The sequence below is a fragment of the Musca autumnalis genome, unplaced genomic scaffold, assembly GCF_047663935.1.
Source record: "Musca autumnalis isolate F117 unplaced genomic scaffold, ASM4766393v1 scaffold_3, whole genome shotgun sequence".
Taxonomy (NCBI): Eukaryota; Metazoa; Arthropoda; class Insecta; order Diptera; family Muscidae; genus Musca; species Musca autumnalis.
The window spans coordinates 245667295-245690616 of record NW_027411866.1 but is presented as its reverse complement, the minus strand read 5'-3'; the positions used below and the strand labels follow the sequence as shown (position 1 = coordinate 245690616).

General features: G+C 35.8%; 1 protein-coding gene across 7 annotated transcripts in view; it reads left to right on the top strand.

The window, feature by feature from the left end:
* The window catches only part of Kap3 (kinesin associated protein 3), a 209249-nt gene that overhangs the window by 48776 nt on the left and 137151 nt on the right, over positions 1 to 23322 (top strand). For 3 of the 7 annotated variants that reach the window (XR_012411796.1, XM_073977590.1, XM_073977592.1), the window contains exon 3: positions 709 to 780. The exons of the other annotated variants lie outside the window; for them this stretch is intronic. Coding sequence is in view for 2 of the 3 variants with exons in the window: in XM_073977590.1 (XP_073833691.1) it covers positions 709 to 780 (72 nt within the window). In the remaining variant the exon portion in view is untranslated. The remainder of the gene's footprint in view (positions 1 to 708; positions 781 to 23322) is intronic. 7 annotated transcript variants of the gene reach the window in all.

Below are 23322 nucleotides of genomic sequence, written 5' to 3'. Positions count from 1 at the left end.
TACATATAAGTATAGTCCATTATTTCGTTGTGTTACAAACTTTTAGGCAAAAAAAAACTTATATAACACCTTCCCCACATAGTGGTGTAGGGTATACAAATTAAAAATGTTAAAAAAGCAAAGGATTTACGTCTAGTATTTAAAAAATATTTTAAGAAATTATTAAATACATAGTTTATGGGATATTAAAAAAGGACATTGAAAAATATATAAAAAAGGGTTCTATTTGTTTTTAAAGTATAATAATATTAAACAAATATTTTAAAAATAAAAAATGAATGAATAAATAAATAATTCAAATTAAAAAAACTCTTTGCGAAGGTTCAACGATAGTTTTGGTATATTTATTAAAAAAAAAAATAAAAATATCTTTGCGAAGGATCTACCCTAGTTTTGGGATATCAAAAACATATCTTAAAAAATTATTAAATATTAAAAAAAATATTTAAAAAATATTTTAAGATATTATTGAAGACATATTTTAGTGGATATTTAAAAAAAGGAATTTTTAAAGTATAATATGTTTAAAATCCACACCTAGTGTTGGGTTGTTGTTTTAAAAACTTTTTTTTTTTTTAAATATTATAAACTTTGTTGAGAAAAAATTCTATATTAATACAAAATTATCTACTTATATAATATTTATGCACCAGTGTTTTTATTTTTTTATTTTATAATTTTTCTTTTTTCTTTTCATTTATTTTTTAGCACAAGACTTCTTATATAATGAAAGATAGAAATTCATTAAGAATACCTTCAAGATCACCAACACCAGTTAAGGTAAACCAATTTTATAATTCTTGAAAAATATAAATTGGTACGCTTCCAAATCATCCCCATCCATTAGAAACTCTTCTAACTCTCATCCCCATTTTTGGCTTGTGGAAATTATTACTAATTTAGTCTAGTTTAGATATTAAAGTAGTATTAGAAATGTTCTTAAAAAATATACGACAACAAATACTCAATCAATCAAATCCGAAATAATTATTTCAAATTCATTCTCTCTATTGTTTTAAAGGAAATTCAACTTCACTGCGGAATCCTCTTATATGTCATTCCCTTCAAATAAAGCATCAATTATATACAATTTAGAAACGCCAAAATTATTGTTGACTGCCAAAAAAAAACCGTCCCCCCAAAAAGCAATAAGCTTCTTATGATATTATTTGTGGGCTAGTCTTTCTATAGAAAAACAAATTCAACGCCACTTTGTTTGGCTCTAAACAAATTTCAATATTCAATATCTCCATTAAACAGACTAAACAAAATTGCGATTGCAAGTAAAGCGAAAAATAATTGCAAAAAAACAAAAATCTCCAAACAAAATCCTCTACAAGCAGCGCAGTTCGACCACATGCTCTCTGTGGGCAAGGTCAATGAGATACACTTTGGTGGACTTATTGTTGCCGTTTACTGTCTGTCGCTTATCAAACACAAGAAAATATAAATAAAAAATATATATTGTTTAAATATTGGTCTCTTTACTTTACTTCTTCCGTTAGTCAGTAGTGCCAACTTTTTTCATTTTTATCTTAGAAAAAAAAAAAAAATATGGAAAAAAGATTCAAATAAAATATTACCGTTCAAACACTGACAGCAGGTTTTATTTGCCGAAATGCTAACCAAAAATTGTTTGTAGATTTGGTACCGTATTCAACCTCCCCCTCAGCATATGCCACACATAACTCCGCCATTAAAAATGTGGACAAAAACCTGTACCAGTCAGTCAGTAATCTTTTGCTTGGGGTCCACCACAATAGCACCAGCACCACCACCACGAGCAGCAGATCTGTGACATGCCACCATGAACGACAGGGTCGCTTATATCTATTTTGCTATTTGTTTTTGTAGTTTGTCTTTATCGGTCTATTTGTATTGACCGATTATGAATATCTATTTTTATTTGTTCCGTATTTTATTTTTTTGGCATGACGCTGTTCAATTTGTTTAGATTTACGTTTCTGGGGGATATGTGTTTTGGACACTTGTTTGTCTACTTTACCAACAACAACAACACAGATACATGAAATGGTTAGGTCGGATTCGAAATAGACAAAATATTTTATGGAATTTTTAGCACAAAAAGAAATGCTAATATTTGTCGACACTTAGAGATTCGATTTAGAATAGGAGGGTCTATATCAGTTGTTACCAAAAAATACTGTAAAAAGTGTCTCGGGTTGCTTCCAACAATCTTTAAAAAATCCACGGTAGTCTTTGGTGGCTCCAAAAATTCTTTTAAAAATCCACGTTTATGGTGGTCTTTGGTGGCTCCAAAAATTCTTTTAAAAATCCACGTTTATGGTGGTCTTTGGTGGCTCCAAAAATTCTTTTAAAAATCCACGTTTATGGTGGTCTTTGGTGGCTCCAAAAATTCTTTTAAAAATCCACGTTTATGGTGGTCTTTGGTGGCTCCAAAAATTCTTTTAAAAATCCACGTTTATGGTGGTCTTTGGTGGCCCCAAAAATTCTTTTAAAAATCCACGTTTATGGTGGTCTATGGTAGTACCAAAAATTCTTTTAAAAATCCACGTTTATGGTGGTCTCTGTTAGCCCCAAAAATTCTTTTAAAAATCCACGTTTATGTTGGTCTTTGTTGGCCCCAAAAATTCTTTTAAAAATCCACGTTTATGGTGGTCTTTGGTGGCTCCAAAAATTCTTTTAAAAATCCACGTTTATGTTGGTCTTTGTTGGCCCCAAAAATTCTTTTAAAAATCCACGTTTATGGTGGTCTTTGTTGGCCCCAAAAATTCTTTTAAAAATCCACGTTTATGGTGGTCTTTGTTAGCCCCAAAAATTCTTTTAAAAATCCACGTTTATGGAGTTCCTTGTTAGCCCCAAAAATTCTTTTAAAAATCCACGTTTATGGTGGTCTTTGTTGGCCCCAAAAATTCTTTTAAAAATTCACGTTTTGTGGTCTTTGGTAGCCCCAAAAATTCTTTTAAAAATCCACGTTTATGGTGGTCTTTGTTATCCCCAAAAATTCTTTTAAAAATTCACGTTTATTGTGGTCTTTGGTAGCCCCAAAAATTCTTTTAAAAATCCACGTTTATGCCCCAAAAATTTTTTTAAAAATCCACGTTTATGGTGGTCTTTGGTAGCCCCAAAAATTCTTTTAAAAATCCACGTTTATGGTGGTCTTTGGTAGCCCCAAAAATTCTTTTAAAAATCCACGTTTATGGTGGTCTTTGGTAGCCCCAAAAATTCTTTTAAAAATCCACGTTTATGGTGGTCTTTGGTAGCCCCAAAAATTCTTTTAAAAATCCACGTTTATGGTGGTCTTTGGTAGCCCCAAAAATTTTTGTTAAAAACCAAGTTTATGGTGGTCTTTGGTAGCCCCAAAAATTCATTAAAAAATCCACTTTTATGGTGGTCTATGGTAGCCCAAAAAATTATTTTAAAAATCCACGTTTATGGTGGTCTATGGTAGCCCCAAAAATTCTTTTAAAAATTCACGTTTATGGCGGTCTTTGGTTGCCCCAAAAATTCTTTTAAAAATTCACGTTTATGGCGGTCTTTGGTTGCCCCAAAAATTCTTTTAAAAATCCACGTTTATGAAGGTGTTTGGTAGCCCCAAAAATTCTTTTAAAAATCCACGTTTATGGTGGTCTTTGTTAGCCCCAAAAATTCTTTTAAAAATCCACGTTTATGGTAGTCTTTGTTAGCCCCAAAAATTATTTTAAAAATCCACTTTTATGGTGGTCTCTGTTAGCCCCAAAAATTCTTTTAAAAATCCACGTTTATGGTAGTCTTTGTTAGCCCCAAAAATTATTTTAAAAATCCACTTTTATGGTGGTCTTTGTTAGCCCCAAAAATTCTCTTAAAAATCCACGTTTATGGTGGCCTTTGTTGGCCCCAAAAATTCTTTTAAAAATCCACGTTTAAGGTGGCCTTTGTTGGCCCCAAAAATTCTTTTAAAAATCCACGTTTAAGGTGGCCTTTGTTGGCCCCAAAAATTCTTTTAAAAATCCACGTTTAAGGTGGCCTTTGTTGGCCCCAAAAATTCTTTTAAAATCCACGTTTATGGTGGCCTTTGTTGGCCCCAAAAATTCTTTTAAAAATCCACGTTTATGGTGGCCTTTGTTGGCCCCAAAAATTCTTTTAAAAATCCACGTTTATGGTGGTCTTTGTTAGCCCCAAAAATTCTTTTAAAAATCCACGTTTATGGTGGTCTCTGTTAGCCCCAAAAATTCTTTTAAAAATCCACGTTTATGGTGGCCTTTGTTGGCCCCAAAAATTCTTTTAAAAATCCACGTTTATGGTGGCCTTTGTTGGCCCCAAAAATTCTTTTAAAAATCCACGTTTATGGTGGCCTTTGTTGGCCCCAAAAATTCTTTTCAAAATCCACGTTTATGGTGGCCTTTGTTGGCCCCAAAAATTCTTTTAAAAATCCACGTTTAAGGTGGCCTTTGTTGGCCCCAAAAATTCTTTTAAAATCCACGTTTATGGTGGCCTTTGTTGGCCCCAAAAATTCTTTTAAAAATCCACGTTTATGGTGGCCTTTGTTGGCCCCAAAAATTCTTTTAAAAATCCACGTTTAACGTGGCCTTTGTTGGCCCCAAAAATTCTTTTAAAAATCCACGTTTATGGTGGCCTTTGTTGGCCCCAAAAATTCTTTTAAAAATCCACGTTTATGGTGGCCTTTGTTGGCCCCAAAAATTCTTTTAAAAATCCACGTTTATGGTGGCATTTGTTGGCCCCAAAATTCTTTTAAAAATCCACGTTTATGGTGGCATTTGTTGGCCCCAAAATTCTTTTAAAAATCCACGTTTATGGCGGTCTTTGTTAGCCCCAAAAATTCTTTTAAAAATCCACGTTTATGGTGGCCTTTGTTGGCCCCAACAATTCTTTTAAAAATCCACGTTTATGGCGGTCTTTGTTAGCCCCAAAAATTCTTTTAAAAATCCACGTTTATGGTGGCCTTTGTTGGCCCCAACAATTCTTTTAAAAATCCACGTTTATGGTGGCCTTTGTTGGCCCAAAAATTCTTTTAAAAATCCACGTTTATGGTGGCCTTTGTTGGCCCAAAAATTCTATTAAAAATCCACGTTTATGGTGGCCTTTGTTGGCCCAAAAATTCTTTTAAAAATCCACGTTTATGGTGGCCTTTGTTGGCCCAAAAATTCTTTTAAAAATCCGCGTTTATGGTGGCCTTTGTTGGCCCCAAAAATTCTTTTAAAAATCCACGTTTATGGTGGCCTTTGTTGGCCCCAAAAATTCTTTTAAAAATCCACGTTTCTGGTGGCCTTTGTTGGCCCCAAAAATTCTTTTAAAAATCCACGTTTATGGTGGTCTTTGTTGGCCCCAAAAATTCTTTTAAAAATCCACGTTTATGGTGGCCTTTGTTGGCCCCAAAAATTCTTTTAAAAATCCACGTTTATGGTGGCCTTTGTTGGCCCCAAAAATTCTTTTAAAAATCCACGTTTATGGTGGCCTTTGTTGGCCCCAAAAATTCTTTTAAAAATCCACGTTTAAGGTGGCCTTTGTTGGCCCCAAAAATTCTTTTAAAAATCCACGTTTATGGTGGCCTTTGTTGGCCCAAAAATTCTTTTAAAAATCCACGTTTATGGTGGCCTTTGTTGGCCCCAAAAATTCTTTTAAAAATCCACGTTTATGGTGGCCTTTGTTGGCCCCAAAAATTCTTTTAAAAATCCACGTTTATGGTGGCCTTTGTTGGCCCCAAAAATTCTTTTAAAAATCCACGTTTATGGTGGCCTTTGTTGGCCCAAAAATTCTTTTAAAAATCCACGTTTATGGTGGCCTTTGTTGGCCCCAAACATTCTTTTAAAATCCACGTTTATGGTGGCCTTTGTTGGCCCCAAAAATTCTTTTAAAAATCCACGTTTATGGTGGCCTTTGTTGGCCCCAAAAATTCTTTTAAAAATCCACGTTTATGGTGGCCTTTGTTGGCCCCAAAAATTCTTTTAAAAATCCACGTTTATGGTGGCCTTTGTTGGCCCCAAAAATTCTTTTAAAAATCCACGTTTATGGTGGCCTTTGTTGGCCCCAAAAATTCTTTTAAAAATCCTCGTTTATGGTGGCCTTTGTTGGCCCCAAAAATTCTTTAAAAAATCCACGTTTATGGTGGCCTTTGTTGGCCCCAAAATTCTTTTAAAAATCCACGTTTATGGTGGCCTTTGTTGGCCCCAAAAATTCTTTAAAAAATCCACGTTTATAGTGATCGTTGGTAGCCCCAAAAATTCTTTTAAAAATCCACGTTTATGGTGGTGTTTGGTAGTCCCAAAAATTCTTTCAAAAATCCACGTTTATGGTGGTCTTTGGTAGTCCCAAAAATTCTTTTAAAAATCCACGTTTATGGTGGTCTTTGGTGGCTGCAAAAATTCTTTTAAGAAATCCATGTTTATTGTTGTCTCTGGTGACTCCAACATATAGGGTTTGGGTTATATCGACCCTTACCCATTGCTATTTGTGTATAAGTGTTTTTTTTTTAATTTCAAGCTTCTCTTCATTCCTTTACCACCATAAAATAAAATCAATAACTTATTATAATAACCGAAACGTGCTTATTTCCAATTTTCAAATAAGACCTCTTTACGAAAAACTTTACATTAAGTCAGTTCAGTAATTTCCAAAGTATTACCCAACCCAACAACCCCTACAACAATAGACAATTTAAACAAAAAAACAACAACAAATGTATTTGTAATAACCAAAAACGGACAAAATCAATATTTCATTCTGATTGAGGAAGAAGTAACCTTTTCCGACGATGCCAGGCAATATTTATTTTTGGCTTTGATTTTCTTGGTGTTGTTGTTGGTGTTACTATCGAAGGCGCACATGAATGCGTTTCTTTTTTTTCAAACTTCAAGAACATGAACGATGAAATTTATGTCAATATCTCCCTGCCTTTCAACTACAACTACAATTGAATAGAAAGAAAAATAAATATCGAAAAATAAGTTTCAAGGCTCAAACCACAAAAACCATTCAAACCATTCAGTCAGTCAGTCAGGCAAGCAGTTCGCTAGTCAGTCAATACCCGTTGTTCGTTATTTCCCTTACTTCTTTCCTTCGAAATCATCGTAAAGCGTATTCACATCTATTCTTGTTGAGTTGTTTGTTTTTAAAATTTCAATTTCCTTTTCTATGTTGTGAGAACAATTTTTGGGAGCAAACGGCATTAGCACTACTCCGCCAGAGGAGGAGGAGGCAAAGTAAAGGAAGGAAACCTTCCCAAGTTCTTAGCACACAATTTTTAATGCATTTGCCAAATATTTAACATTTAGTTTTTCAATGTTGGCTGAGTGGGAAAATTAAAAATAAGTATCTTCTTCTATTTTTCTTTTAGTTTTCTATTAGTTCATCTTGCCGGTATTGAGTGGTGTTAGAAAAATGAGGAAAGTGTATGGTAATTAGGACAAGTGGGATTTAGTTTTTATGCAAAGTGCTAAGCAATGTTGAGATACTTACTACTTGGATTGCTTCAGGATTTTTTAAAGATTTTTGGGAAACACCAAAGGCCACAATAAACGCGGATTTTTAAAAGAATTTTTGGGGCTACCTAAGACCACCATAAACGTGGATTTTAAAAGAATTTTTGGGGCTACCAGAGACCACTATAAACGTGGATTTTTAAAAGAATTTTTGGGGCTACCAAACACCACTATAAACGTGGATTTTTAAAAGAATTTTTGGGGCCAGCAAAGGCCACCATAAACGTGGATTTTTAAAAGAATTTTTGGGGCCAACAAAGGCCACCATAAACGTGGATTTTTAAAAGAATTTTTGGGGCCAACAAAGGCCACCATAAACGTTGATTTTTAAAAGAATTTTTGGGGCCAGCAAAGACCACCATAAACGTGGATTTTTAAAAGAATTTTTGGGGCCAACAAAGGCCACCATAAACGTTGATTTTTAAAAGAATTTTTGGGGCCAGCAAAGACCACCATAAACGTGGATTTTTAAAAGAATTTTTGGGGCCAACAAAGGCCACCATAAACGTGGATTTTTAAAAGAATTTTTGGGGCCAACAAAGGCCACCATAAACGTTGATTTTTAAAAGAATTTTTGGGGCCAGCAAAGACCACCATAAACGTGGATTTTTAAAAGAATTTTTGGGGCCAACAAAGGCCATCATAAACGTGGATTTTTAAAAGAATAAGACCACAATATACATACATGGATTTTTAATTTTTTTTTTAATTTTCTATTTTGGCATCCCTAAATGCATATTTATCTTAAAAAAAAAAAAACAAACAAGAATTTTGTTTTATTTCATTTAATTAATTTAGTTGTGAGCAAAAAAATATGAATTCATTCATAACTGGCAACATATGGTGGCGACAGCAATGCCCGCAATGCCATTCCATCGCTCACTCACTCAGCCAGCCAGCCAGTCAGTCAGGCCAGGCATATTTTGGGCGCAGTTTTGGCGTCGTTGGATTATTTGCTGTATTTGCTGTGCGCCAGTTTGTTACTTGGACTTTGTATGCGTAATTCTGTTGACGTACTGACTGATTTACATACATACAGTAGAAGTACACTGACATCATACGAGGGAATGTCGCTCAGTGAGGAGTTTATTGGGGTGTATCTATATCCGTTCCATGATATTTCAGAAAGGACAACTGAGTTTTTCTATAGAAGACATAGTCGGTTGCCAGGAATATCCGAGGAGGAGATTCTTTCATAACCATTAATGCTCGTCGATTCACACTAGGGGAGGCGTGTTTAACGACCCCTCTTGTAGACATATACTCAGGAAGTGAATTCTACATCATTCTGAGGACTATCTTGCCATCGCTAAAAATTGACATATTTCTGTCTTATCTCGGAATTGAATCCAGTCATTCAGTGTGTAAGGCAAGTGTGCTTGCAACGTGTGTGGTGTCATACAAGGTTTAAAGGACCATTTGATATAAAATATTTACTTCAAATAGACAAAAAAGATAGTGAATAGTCATTTCCATTACACCCCAATATAGATTTATTTATTACACATTTTATAAATACAATGACTACTGTAACAAAACAATTTCCTTTTTTATTAATAAAAAGAATGCGATGAAAAAAATATATAAATGTAGTAACAGTTGCGGAGTGGAGTCCAGCGATTTTGTTGTGTGCCACAACTAACAAAAGTCTGAGTGTTGTTGCTGTGGCAGCAACAACAGCTGATTGTTGATATTGCTTACCATCCATCCCCTTCTCACATTTATAGACATATGCCACTACTATGACTACTATGACTGACACTACACTTGACTGCCGTGTTGGTAGGGGTCTCTCACCATAACTAAGAAGCACTTATACCGGCTGCATGACAACGCCAACAATAATAACAACAACAACAGCATAGCACTGTCAAATTGTCGTAAAAATTTATTTTGCAAAAATAAATATTGTGTTTTTTTGTAATATTTTTTTTTCTTTTTGGTGGGGATGTATGAAAATCAACAGAAGTGGGGGTATTTTCTAATACGGTCAATTTTACTTCTACTTCTAACCGAATTGTGAATAGTTTTCCTTTCCTTCCTTTACTGCTTTACTTTTCCAACTTTGAATATCACATTTTTCGATATCGTCTTCTTCTATCGCTCTGGCTGCGCTCATCATTGCCAATTCTCAAGACATGCAATAGTTGTACCCGGTAGGTAGAATTGTTGTCTTTAAGAACTGTTTTTATACCCTCAGCCTTTAGGCTAAAGAGGGTATTTACACTTTGATACGACCAAAAATGTGCCTCATCGAAATAATGGTTTTAGACCCCAAGTATGTTTGTACGATATCCGTTTCAGACAATTTTGAGTAGATCTAGCAATGTCCGTCCGTCTGTCCGTCTGTCTGTCTGTCTGTCTGGCTGGCTGGTGCGCACGATAACTCTCGAACGGATCAATCGATTCGGTTCAAATTTTGGGTATCGAGATATTTTGTCCAGATTCGATTTAAGTTCGAAGATGGGCCATATAGGTCCACTCCTTCAGGTACCTCCCCCACAAATGTTCAAAAATTGTCGCAAAACTTGTGCGCACGATAACTCTTGTAGGGAATAACCGATTTGGTCCATACTTTGCACATCGTGTAATTTCTACCAAACTTAGATGAGGTTCCAATATGGACTCAATCGGTCCACTCCTTCGGGTACCTCCCACACAAAATTTCGGAAAAGTTAAGTTTAGGAGCTGCTCTCGAATCGCCTTGGTTTTTGTTTACGCAAGTTGTATTCGCTGTCCTCTATACGACGCTGTAAGTTTCATTAGGGGCAAGTCCATACTTCCTGAGAAAATAGCCTGAAAGTTACAAAAAACCCTATGACACCGTGTGTAGTGGTTGGAGCGCAAGATAACTCTCGAACGGATCTGCCGATTCGGTCCAAAATTTGGCTTTCGTAATATTTTGTCAAAACTTAGTTCAAGTTCAAAGATGGATTATATCGGTCCACTCCTTCCGGTACCTCCCCTACAAAAGTTCGAAAATGTTCGGAAAATTTGTGCGTACGATAACTCTTGAAGGGAGTAACCGATTTGGTCCATACTTTGCACGTTATGAAATTTCTACCAGACTTAGATGAGGTTCCAATATGGACTCAATCGGTAAACTCCTTCGAGTACCTCCCACACAAAACTTCGGAAAAGTTCAGTTTAGGAACTGCTCTCGAATCGCCTTGGTTTTTGTTGTAACATCTTGTATTCACTGTCCCCTATACGAAGGTACAAGTATCCTCAGGGGCAAGTCCATACTTCCTGAAAAAATAACCTGAAAGTTGAAAAACAAACCCTATGACACCATGTTTATGGGTGGAAGCGCAAGATAATTCTCGAACGGAAATGCCGATTCCGGCCAAAATTTGGCCTTCCTAATATTGTTTCCAAACTTACTTTAAGTTCGTAGATAAGCCATATCGGTCCACTCCTTCAGGTACCTACCCCACAAAAGTTCAAAAATATTCGGAAAAATTGTCCGCACGATAACTCTTGATGGGAGTGGCCGATTTGGTCCATACTTTACACATTCTCATAATATCTACCAGATATAGATCAGGTTCAAATATGGACTATATTTGTCCACTCCATCCCGTACCTCCCCCACAAAATTTTTGATAAGTTCACTTTAAGACCTGCTATTGAATCACTTTGATTTTTGTTGAAGCAACTTACATTCGCTGTCTCAATTACGATGGTAAAAGTTGTTTCAGGGGCAAGTCTATACTTCTTGAGAAAACAGCCCGAAGGGTGTAAAAACCCCCTATGGCACCCCAAGGTCATTGTCGGTCCATTCCTTTAAGTACCTTTTCCGCAAAATTTTTGAACTTTAATCCTAATCAACATTTTTGTCGGTTCATACGACCAACATTTTGAAACCCCCTAAATACTCCTACATAAGTTTTTTGCAAAAAAAGTGTTTAATTTTGCACAGGCTGAGGGTATATCTCTGTCGGCAAAGCCGAATGATACTTTTTTACTTGTTTATTTTAGCGTTTATTTTACCGTTTTTATTACACAAAGTGAGCTATTTTATTTTTCCACAGGTACTAAATTTTATTAAAATTCCAAATTTAGCGGACTAGAACTTTTAGGGAACTGCATGGAACAAAGTTCTTTGACGTTTATGGTGGTCTTCGGTATCCCCAAAAATTCTTTTAAAAATCCATGTTGATGGTGGTACTTGGTAACCTCAAAACTTCTTTTAAAAATCCACGTTTAGTGCGGTGTTTGGTGGCTGGAAAAATTCTTTTAAAAAAGCCACGTTTATGGTGGTCTTTGGTAGCCCCAAAAATTCTTTTAAAAATCCACGTTTATGGTGGTCTTTGGTAGCCCCAAAAATTCTTTTAAAAATGCACGTTTATTGTGGTCTTTGCTAGCTCCAAAAATTCTTTTAAAAATCCACGTTTATGGTGATCTTTGGTAGCCCCAAAAATTCGTTTAAAAATCCACGTTTATTGTGGTCTTTGCTAGCCCCAAAAATTCTTTAAAAAATCCACGTTTATTGTGGTCTTTGGTAGCCCCAAAACTTCTTTTAAAAATCCAGGTTTATGGTGGTCTATGGTAGCCCCAAAAATTCTTTTAAAAATCCACGTTTATGGTGGTCTATGGTAGCCCCTAAAATTCTTTTAAAAATCCAGGTTTATGGTGGTCTTTGGTAGCCCCAAAAATTCTTTTAAAAATCCACGTTTATGGTGGTTTTTGGTAGCCCCAAAAATTCTTTTAAATTAGCCACGTTTGTGATGGAATCTTTTAAATAAAACGCTTGCATTTACATTAAAAATGGTGACAAAATAAAATGGCAAGAGTTTTATTTATTTCTTGCTTTATTTATTGGCTTTTGTAGTTTGGAAAATAGGAAAAACTCAAAAATACTCATATTGTGATGCAAAAATAGCTCAAAATTTTAACTTTGACTTGAATTCCCCTGCAACTACTGGAACGAATTTGGTCGTTTTTTATGAAAATATCTCTATAAAAACTTACTGAGTTTTGACCAGAAAAAACGATTCTGAACAACAGTGGGAAGCCGTCTGGAAAGTGAGGAATTTCAGGAAACAGTTCCGAAGATATAACTCCGCCTTGTGGAATTCCCTGTTTCACTCTACGGTTCTTGGACTTTTTATTTCTGAATTCTACAAACGACTCTTGATTATCCAACGTTTCAAACACTGCTGGAGGGAAGTCTTCTCTATATCCTCGCAGGGCTTGGCATGGTTGACGCCATAGATAGTCTTCGACAGGTCAAGAGCCACCATATCAAATGCTGAACTCCGAGTTGATCCAGTTGCTTATGACCTACTATTGAGATTCCGTATGGGCCCAATACATCAGATGATTTTGCTTTTCGGATAACATTTGCAACATTGTTCATCGTAAATTGTGGTGGTACCTTCTAGTCAGAGAGGATTCTTATTTGGCGTAGCACACTCCTCTTCACCCTATAACTCGCGAGTTGCTTTATAATTTACCGGTTAAAATAGCACGCGCATCTCTTCGGATCTGAGCCTTTTTATAATCCTTATTTCTCTGAGTATATGGTCTATCCACTTTTCCCGCTAATGCGCGTCTACTAGCCGGTTGACCTCAAGAGTAAGTTTCCCAACTCTTGGATCTTCGGGCTTCGTACGACAAAGCTGAACACACGCTTTTTCCCTGTGCTGGGAAATTTTGTTTAATTTCGAGTGCTCGAACAAAAGTTGCAGCTGTGATGGAAATTATCTCAGCTACCCGACGATCTGAGGGAATAGCCAGCTCTTTTACCAGCGGTGATTGGTAAATTCTTTGAACCATTGACAATCAGTTTTTCCATGGTTCAGAAAAGTACGGCGTTCAGTGGTTATGATGTGGGGTGGTCTGTTTACGGAGACGATGATTGGAAGATGGCCTTAGCCAAGGGAAATGGCAAGTAGGACAAGTCAATTATTAGAGGGGCTTTCACAAGGGCGAGCTGTTCCAACTCCTTTTTTCCTCGTAGGAGCGTTTTAATTCATTGCGCTAAATGTGGAGCTATCCATTTTCTCGGTCAGCGTTGTACCCCTCTCGTTATTGCCAGGAACGGAATGTCAAAGCTCTTGATGAGCATTGAGATCCTCCATCAGCGGACTGTCTTTACCCTCCAATATCGAACTAATATATACATTAAGCAACTCTGTCGGCAGTTCCACACTTTACTGCTACTCCCGTACATTAGGTGTATGGGTCACTAGAGTCTAGTTCAAGCGAAGTAGGTGTGTACTGAAAAGACTGGTGTACAAGGAAGGCAAGCCCTCCCCCTCCGTTTCTTGTACGATCCTTCCGCAAAGCATTGTAACCATGTGTTGCTTCGACTCCTAAAGTCTAAAATTTTGCTGACTTTGATGCGGAAACTTTGCAAGAACTATGCATTTCTAGGGCCGTGAAAAACAACAAGTGATGTGAGATGTTGTGTTTGTTGTTTTGGAGAGATTCCGATTCCGACGGTGATTGTTATATTCTCGAAGAAGCACCAAGGTCAGAGGTTATTAAGTCGGGAAGTCTATTAACGGCGAAGCACTAAACAGAGAGAATTGGATATCATTTCTTAGATCGGTCTATAGAACAAATGTTTGTTATTGGTCAGCTAAGTAAGTATATTAACGGAGACGATGACGAATGATGGCCTGAGCCAAATGAAATGGCTGGTTGCCATTTATGAGACCGGAAGCTGTAGCAATCTCCACATATCCTCGTAGGAGCATCTTTGTTCAGCGTGTAAAATGTGGAGCTATCAATTTGCTCGGCCAGTTTCTGATCATTGCTTAGGACTTTGGCATTGCCTCCAAAGGCGAACTAAATTAATTTTTTTCTAGCTATCTGCTGCGCACAATAACATTCGAATTGATAAACTTATTGGATCCAAACTTGACCACTCGTAATATCTGTTCCAAACGTACATCAAGTTCGAAGACGGCCCACTCCGACGTATACCTTCCCACCAAAGTACAAAATATTTCGCTAAAATGGTTAACTCTCGAATGGAGTAACCAATTCGGTTCTAAACTTTGCATATCGTGTTATTTCTTGCATAAATAGATCAGATCTAAACATGGACAATATAGGCCCGTTCCTTCAGGTACCACCCATACAAAATTTCAAAGTTTTTTTTTTAAAGTGCAGTTTAAGGACACGTCTCGGAATATTTGTAACTTTTTGCAGCAGGTTGTCTCAAACCCCCCTCCAGCATCAACTAAAATACCTGATGAGCAAGATAACTTACGAATTGGCCGAATCTTTGCAAATCGTCAAAATGTTCCAAACGTACATCAAGTTCCCAGAAGGATTATATAGGACAACGCCTTCGGGTACCGGCCAAACAGAAGTTCAAAATTTTCGATTAAATGCAGTTTAAGTACTGTTCGAGGACATTTTTTGGAATTTTTACCGGTCATGTTTACAGTGATAACATTTTTTGTGTCCAAATTTAGTTTAAGTTCGAAGAAGAGTCATATTGATCCACTCCTTCGGCTACTCCCCCACAAAAGTTTAAAACTTTTCGCTAAAATTATCCGAACGATAACTTTCAAAGGCAGTAACCGCGTTAAGGTTCATAGATAGATGACGTAGATGAGGTTCCAATATGAACTACACCTTTTTCAGATGTAATTCGAATTATTTTAATTGTAATTCGAGGATTCTATTTGTAATTCGTAATATTTCAGTTGTAATTCGAGAATTCCATTTGTAATTCGAATTATTCCATATGTAATTCGAATTATTCAATTTGTAATTCGAATTATTCCATTTGTAATTCGAATTATTTCAATTGAAATTCGAATTATTCCATATGTAATTCGAATTATTCCATTTGTAATTCTAATGATTTCCTTTGTAATATCAAATAAAATAATTCGAATTATAAATGGAATAATTCGAATTACAAATGAAATAATTCGAATTACAAATGGAATAATTCAAATTACAAATGAAATAATTCGAATTACAAATGGAATAATTCGAATTACAAATGGAATAATTCGAATTTCAAATTGAATAATTCGAATTACAAATGGAATGATTCGAATTTCAGATAGAATAATTCGAATTACAAACAGAATAATTCGAATTACAAATGGAATGCTACGAATTACAAAAAGAATTCTCGAATTACAAATGAAACGTTACGAATTACAATAAAATGTTTCGAATTACATCTGAAAAAGGTGTATATCGGTACACTCCTTCGGGTAGCACCCACACAAAATTTCGGAAAAGTGCAGTTTAATAGTTGCTCTCAAATCCCTTTGATTTTTTTTTGTTGTAACTTGTATTCGCTGCCCCCATTACGACGGTACAATTTTTTACAGGGGTAAGTTCATACTTAGCGAGAAAACGGCCCGAATGTCATAAAAACCCCCTGCGGCCACCATGTTAATGTTGTTGGTTGGACCGATTGGGTCCAAATTTTGTACACCCTATATAATATTTTTAGGTCAGTTAAAAATTAATAAATTGCTCCTGTTTGGTCCAAACTTCAGGTACCTCCACTACTTCAGGTACCTCCAACACAAAATTTCCTATTACGATGGTATAGTTTTTACGGGGCAAGTCAACTCGTCCTGATATAATGGATCAAAAGCTGTAAATAATCTGGTAAATACCTATTAAAGTGACTGTTAAGAAGTGGCTTATTGTCGAAACTTGGCAAATTTTAAAATTTCTTCTAAATGTACGTCCCAAAGGGCCTATATCGAACAACATCTTGTTTGGTCAGTCATAGTTTGAGGGTATTTAGCTGTAGGAAAAGCCGACTGATTCTTTTTATACCCTACACCAGACTGTGGTAAGAGGTATTATGTCTTTGGGCATTTGTATGTAACATACAAAAGAAAACGAAATAGACCCATAGTTCCTTTTGGGGATTTACATATAATCACTTTCTGAGTCGATTTATGCATGTCCGTCCGTCCGTCTGACCATGTATTTTTGTTCGCAACGTACAGGTCGCATTTTCTGTTCGATTCAGCTGATAATTGGGGAATATAATTTTTTTAGCCATAGGAAGAACGGTATTGCTTTTGGTGAAATTCGGTTCAGATTTGGATATAGCTCCCATATATATTTTCGGCCGATTTGACGTATTTGCTGCACCAACGTCCGATTTTGATGAAATTTGGAATGTGTGACTGAACTCGGTCTAGAAATAAGTGTGTCAAATTACATCGAAATCGGTTCAGATTTGGATATAGTTCCCATATATATTTTCGTCTGATTTGATGTATTTGCTGCACCAAACACGCTATATAGATCCGATTTTGATGAAATTTGGAATGTGTGATTCGGTCTAAAAATAAATGTGCCTAATGACATCGAAATCGGTTCAGATTTGGATATAGCTCCCATATATATTTTCGACTGATTTGACGTATTTGCTGCACCAAACACGCTATATGCGTCCGATTTTGATGAAATTTGGAATGTGTGACTGAATTCGGCCTAGAAATAAGTGTGCCAAATTATAAAGAAATCGGTTCAGATTTGGATCTAGCTCCCATATATATTGTCGGCCGATTTGACGTATTTGTTGCACCAAACACGCTATATACGTCCAATTTTGATGAAATTTGGAATGTGTGACTGAATTCGGTCTAGAAACAAATGTACCAAACTACATCGGAATTTTGTCTAGTTATAAGTGTACCATATTATATAGAAATCAGTTCAAATTGATAAATACAGTGTTGGTCACACAATTAGCACACCCCACTACCAACATATATTTTGCCTAAAAAGACCTTCAAAAGTGGTTGTATTGAATAAAGTATTTGTATTAATATATTCTCAGTAGTATGCTTAAAGAATACAACGCAATACAGAAACTGAAACATAACTGTAAATTTGACTAACCCCCAAAAATGTAAAAAATGTCCTAAATTCACTGGACACGTAATTAGCACACCTTAAAAGAATCACTAATATTGTGAATAGTTTCAATATGTTCGTCCATATTCAGTTTTAAATTCCTTTCGTTTGGGAATAAGTTCCAGTCTGCTAGTTATACTCTCCACCAGTCTCCGAAATTTCAGTGTCAGAAGGGAATTATATGGGGTACACCTTGGGTCCCAAGGATTGATGGAAATTTCAGTTTTTTAGTGTTTTTATATCGAATTTGCACATGTAAACAAATTCAATAGAAACATCATATTGTTGTTCATCTCTGTAAATTTGCGAATAGTGGGATGTTCCCACCAGCAGTGTGCATCTGTAAAATCCGTTTGACACAAAAATTTTCATTAAGAAACTGTAATATGATGGTTTGAGCTATTGACTATATAAATACTTATCTATCTGGACTGAATTTTATCGATATGTCGTGATGTATGCCACGATAAACCTATGTTCATCTCTATGGGACCTACGCAAATTTCAATAATTTTCTAAACGTAAGGCAAATGGGATATAGTCTAGTAAGACCGCAAGATAATATGTTTCCCGGAGCTTAAAACGATTAAATTTAAAATCAATAATCCAGAAAACATTTATCTTGAATAGTATATGCCTACTTTCATGGATTTTAACCAGTTTCAGCATACCTCAAAATCCTTTTATTGTTAGAAAGGGGTTATACCTTAAAACATACCCATGTGCTACGTGTTCACCTAGTGCTTTGTTGACAGTTTTGTAGTCATAGGTCTTTGGTGTTATTCTGACTTGTAATTTTGAATAACAAATGGTGTTATAAGTTGACCCTTCTTTACATAAGGGTGCATTTTATTGATCTTCATTCTATAAACCCCTTCCAAATCGAAAATTTTCTTGAATGAATCATCTACCTTAAACACTTTTTGAAAAATTTTTGCACTTTATATTTAAATTTCAGTAATCGGTTAACAATTCCAATAATTTCAGATCCAATTGTACATTTGTTTTTAAAGTTTTGGCGACTTTCTGATGTTTAGGTGTACATTAAGAAAAATGGTCCGCTATTGGGATATATTTTGAGATTCCGTGGAGATAAATTATTTTTTCTTTGAAAAAAAATGATTTGTTCAATGCGTTTTGAATACGAATTAACTTCAATATAAATTAATTTTTGTATATTAATTGAATTAAATTAAAAAATTATAGGGTGTGCTAATTATGTGTCCCCTTGATAATTTGGGAGTCTTCACAAAACTTTTATTTTCAAAAAACCACTGATAATATTATTCACTTATATCATTAAATCTGTTAAATACATTATAGAAAAGGATTTTGTTTACGAAAATAGTTCAATTTGCCCTATCAAAACTCTTAGCTGACTGAAATCATTTTGCCCCAAAGGGGTGTGCTAATTCTGTGACCAACACTGTATCTCCTATATTTTACACATTCACAGTGGTGTAGGGTATCATAGAGTCGGCCCCGCCCGACTGTGATCCTTTCCTTACTGTTTTACTTTACTAAATATAGCATTGCATGATAATTAATAGAAGTGTCGTATTTTTTTACTGTAGAGGGCTGAGGATATATTTTTTACATCTTTATACTATAACCTAAATTAATCTAAGAATATTTTATTAACTAATTTATTTTTTTTTCTCATTTTAGGTAAGTTGCTGTTATTAATTTATTCCGCCCTTGATATATGTATATGTAAGTATACATTTTAAAATTTTGAGTTAAAAAAATCATAATATATCAGAAAACGTTAAGGACCTAAACATATTATTCGTTAGAAGAAAATTAAATTAGTTGGACAATGTTTTCTTACTGCAACTATTTTTAAATTTTCTTAAATAATTCAAATTATTCTGTACTACAATTATATCATACAACATAAATTTGTTATACCAACACCTAACATCTCCAAAAGCTTTTCATTGTCCTTCCTCAAAGCAAAATAAATAATAACATCATCCGAAAAACTTTTACGCACAATTAATTTGCTCCCAACACAGAGATTTTAAGGGTATTAATTTAACGTTGATTGCGGTCTGTGTTACAGTTGCAAAATTAATTACTTTTCTTCTTTGTGTGTGTGTGGGTGTGTATTTTTTCATCATTACATTTTTATTTGTGCCACAATTAAAAAAACATAATCCACAGCCCTTCCATATTTCATGGAAATTAAAACACCTGGACCCTTTGCAAATACTTCTTTATCAGCTTTCACAATGACAGGCTAATATTTTCATTATTTTGTTGGCTAAAATTTTCAATACACAATTTTCATTTTTTTCTTTAACAAGTAAAAAAGTATCAGTCGGCTTTGCCGACAGAGATATACCCTCAGCCTGTGTAAATTGAAACAACTTTTTCCTAAAATAAGTATGTATTTAGGGGGTTTTAAAAATTTTGGGCATTTGAACCGACGAAAATGTTGATTAGGATTAAAGATCAAAAGTTTTGCGGTGGAGATAATAAAAGGAATGGATCGACATTGACCGTTATGGAAGTGGATCTCCAGCCGCAACATATGGGGCCACAGGGGGTTTTTACACTCTTCGGGCTGTTTGCTCAAGAAGTATGGACTTGCCCCTAAAAAAACTTTTACCATCGTAAATGAGGCAGCAAATGCAAGTTGCTTCATCAAAAATCAAAGTGATTCGATATCAGGTCTTAAAGTGAACTTATCCGAAATTTTGTGTGGGAGGTTCTGGATAGAGTGGACAAATATCGTCCATATTTGAACCTGATCTATATCTGGTAGATATATTAGGATGTGTAAAGTATAGACCAATTCGGCCACTCCCTTCAAGAGTTACCGCACGAACAATTTTTCCGAACATTTTTGAACTTTTGTGGGGGAGGTACCTGAAGGAGTGGACCGATATGGCTTATCTTCAAACTTAAACTATGTTTGGACAAAATATTACTAAGACCATATTTTGGACCGAATCGCCAGTCCCGTTCGAGAGTTATCGTGCGCTCCAACCACCTTACACGGTGTCATAGGTTTTTTTTTTGCAACTTTCATGCTATTTTCTCAGGAAGTATGGACTTGCCCCTGCTGAAACTTTTACCGTCGTATGGAGTGCAGTGAATACAAGTTGCTAAAACAAAAATCAAAGCGATTCGAGAGATTGCCCTAAACTGAATTTTTCCGAAATTTTGTGTGGGAGGTACCCGAAGGAGTGGACTTATTGAGACTATATTGGAACCTCATATTACTCTGGTAGAAAGTTTACACTATACAAATTATGGACCAAATCGGTCACTCCCTTCAAGAGTTATCGTGCGCACAAACTTTCCGAACATTTTCGAACTTTTGTGGGGGAGGTACCGGAAGGAGTGGACCGATGTAGCGCATCTTCGAACTTAAACTAAGTTTGGGCAAAATATTACGAAAGCCAAAATTTGAACCGAATCGGTTCATCCGTTCGAGAGTTATCGTGCGCTCCAGCCAGAAGGACAGACAGACGGACGGACATGGCTAGATCGACTCCAAATTGTCTGAAACACATTTCGTCCAAACATACTTGGGGTCTAAAACCATTATTTCGATGAGGCACATTTTCATCGTATCAAAGTGTATATACCCTCCTTAGCCTAAAGGCTGGGGGTATAAAAATGTCATATTTTATTACGGGGTTATCATTCCCCAAAAAAAAAACCTCCACACTCACATACATCCCTGAGAGATTATCACCAAACACCAGACGGACACTTAAATATTTGTTCACAGAGAGTTATGAACAATTTAAACGCACATCATTCAAAATCTGCAGTGGCTTAAGCTCTTGGGCAGTGGAGAGGTACACTCAAAAAGCCAGCCAGCCTACCGAAGTGGCCAACTCTTTGGGGGAGCCATGAATTGTAAACAAAAACAGCAGTGGCCATCGAGTGGCCAGACATAAAATGACAACATTTGTTTTTTATTTATTTTATTTTTTAAATATTTGCAAAAAACAAAGAGAAATAAAAATAAACACTCAGCAGAAGACAAACTTAAAAATAATGCCAGCAAAAAATAGCAAAAACAGGCCTACAAAACACACAACATGATCATGCTGCTGCTGCCGATACTTTTGTTGATCTTCTCAGTTGTCTTTTTTGGTTATAAACGAGGGCGATTTGCAAATTTTGTAAAAGCAATATTGTCATTTATTTTTTATTTCGGATTAGGAATGCTAACATTTTGTAGAAAAAGTAAAACCTTCAGAATACGTGTTTATCAGTAAACATCCACTTTCCTAACCTCTAAAATCATTTGTTTCTAGTCAGTCATCCATGCAAACCAATTTAGTGTGTCCATAGTCTGAAGAAGCAATTCCATTTAAAACGTAATTAAACGTGATGAATGAAATCATTCGCGAGATAAGAATCAAAGTTCTCTGAATTGTGCTAAAAATAAGAAAGTACACACAATTTTGAGTGTGTCACATTTGTTATCATTTGACCAATAACACTTCAGATAAACAACAATAATAATACTTCGTCACACCTTACTAAGGTGTGATAAGCGCCAGTTTCCTGTTAGACTAGGTGAAGCACACAATTCGGAAGTGTTTTCTTATCGTTTATTTGTCAAAAGATGTTAAATTACGTTAACCCATTATGGACCTCGAGAAAAATAAAACAAATATTTCTCTTTAAAAATTCTCTTGTATTAAAGAGTACGCCACAAGTTGAAACGTCATTTCCAACGTAATACGACACCAGGTAATTTAAGCTCGCATTACTCTAAGTCGAAGGTCACACTAGCGCTGTTTCAACATGGCGACTTCGAGTTTATAGGCGAGGGGTATGAGGTAGAGAAACCGGTGAACATGGTTTTCTGTGTTTGCGATTTTTTTTCGTTTCAAGAAACTCACTAGTGTGATCAAGGACTAAGGTGCTTGAACACTCACAACCCTCGGTTAGGTGATCGCAAGAATCACAGTCTGTACCACTGTTACTCATTACACTGTCCGTTAGACCTGTAAATAAAAAAATAACCATTTAATCAGTTCTGCCTCTGAACTGGTGCATTAAATAAATACGCTGAAGAGTGAAATTTCAAAGAAACACTTTTATTATTACTCGGAGCACAGTTATCAGATGGTAACAATGTAACGCGTTTGAATGGTCTTTGTTGAGTGGGCGAATTCTTTCAGTTCTATTCTACTTAAGTACTACTTATGAGAAGCGAGATTCTCTTCTAGAACCATGTTGGTTAAAATAGTGGTAACTACAGTTTTTGCAAGAGATATGGTCTGTTAGGGCGAACAGGGACGTACGGGGGGTGCACGGGGGGCCCGGTATTTTTAAAAACAAGTAAAAAAGTATCAGTCGGCTTTGCCGACAGAGATATACCCTCAGCCTGTGTATATTGAAACAATTTTTTCCCAAAATACGTATGTATTTAGGGGGTTTTAAAAATGTTTGGCGTTTGAACAGACAAAAATGTTGATTAGGATTAAAGATCAAAAGTTTTGGGGAGGAGATACTAAAAGGAATGGATCGACATTGACCGTTATGGAAGTGGATCTCCAGCCGCAACATATGGTGCCTATGGGGTTTTTACACCCTTCGGGCTGTTTTTTCAAGAAGTATGGACTTGCCCCTGAAAAAAACTTTTACCATCGTAATTGAGGTAGCGAATGCAAGTTGCGTCAACAAAAATCAAAATGATTCGATATCAGGTCTTAAAGTGAACTTATCCGAAATTTTGTGAGGGAGGTACCGCATAGAGTGGACAAATATAGTCCATATTTGAACCTGATGTATATCTGCTAGATATATTAGGATAGACCAATTCGGCCACTCCCTTCAACTTTTGTGGGGGAGGTACCTGAAGGAGTGGACCGATATGGCTTATCTTCAAACTTAAACTATGTTTGGACAAAATATTACTAAGACCATATTTTGGACCGAATCGGCAGATCCGTTCGAGAGTTATCGTGCGCTCCAGCCAGCAGGACAGACAGACAGACGGACGGACATGGCTAGATCG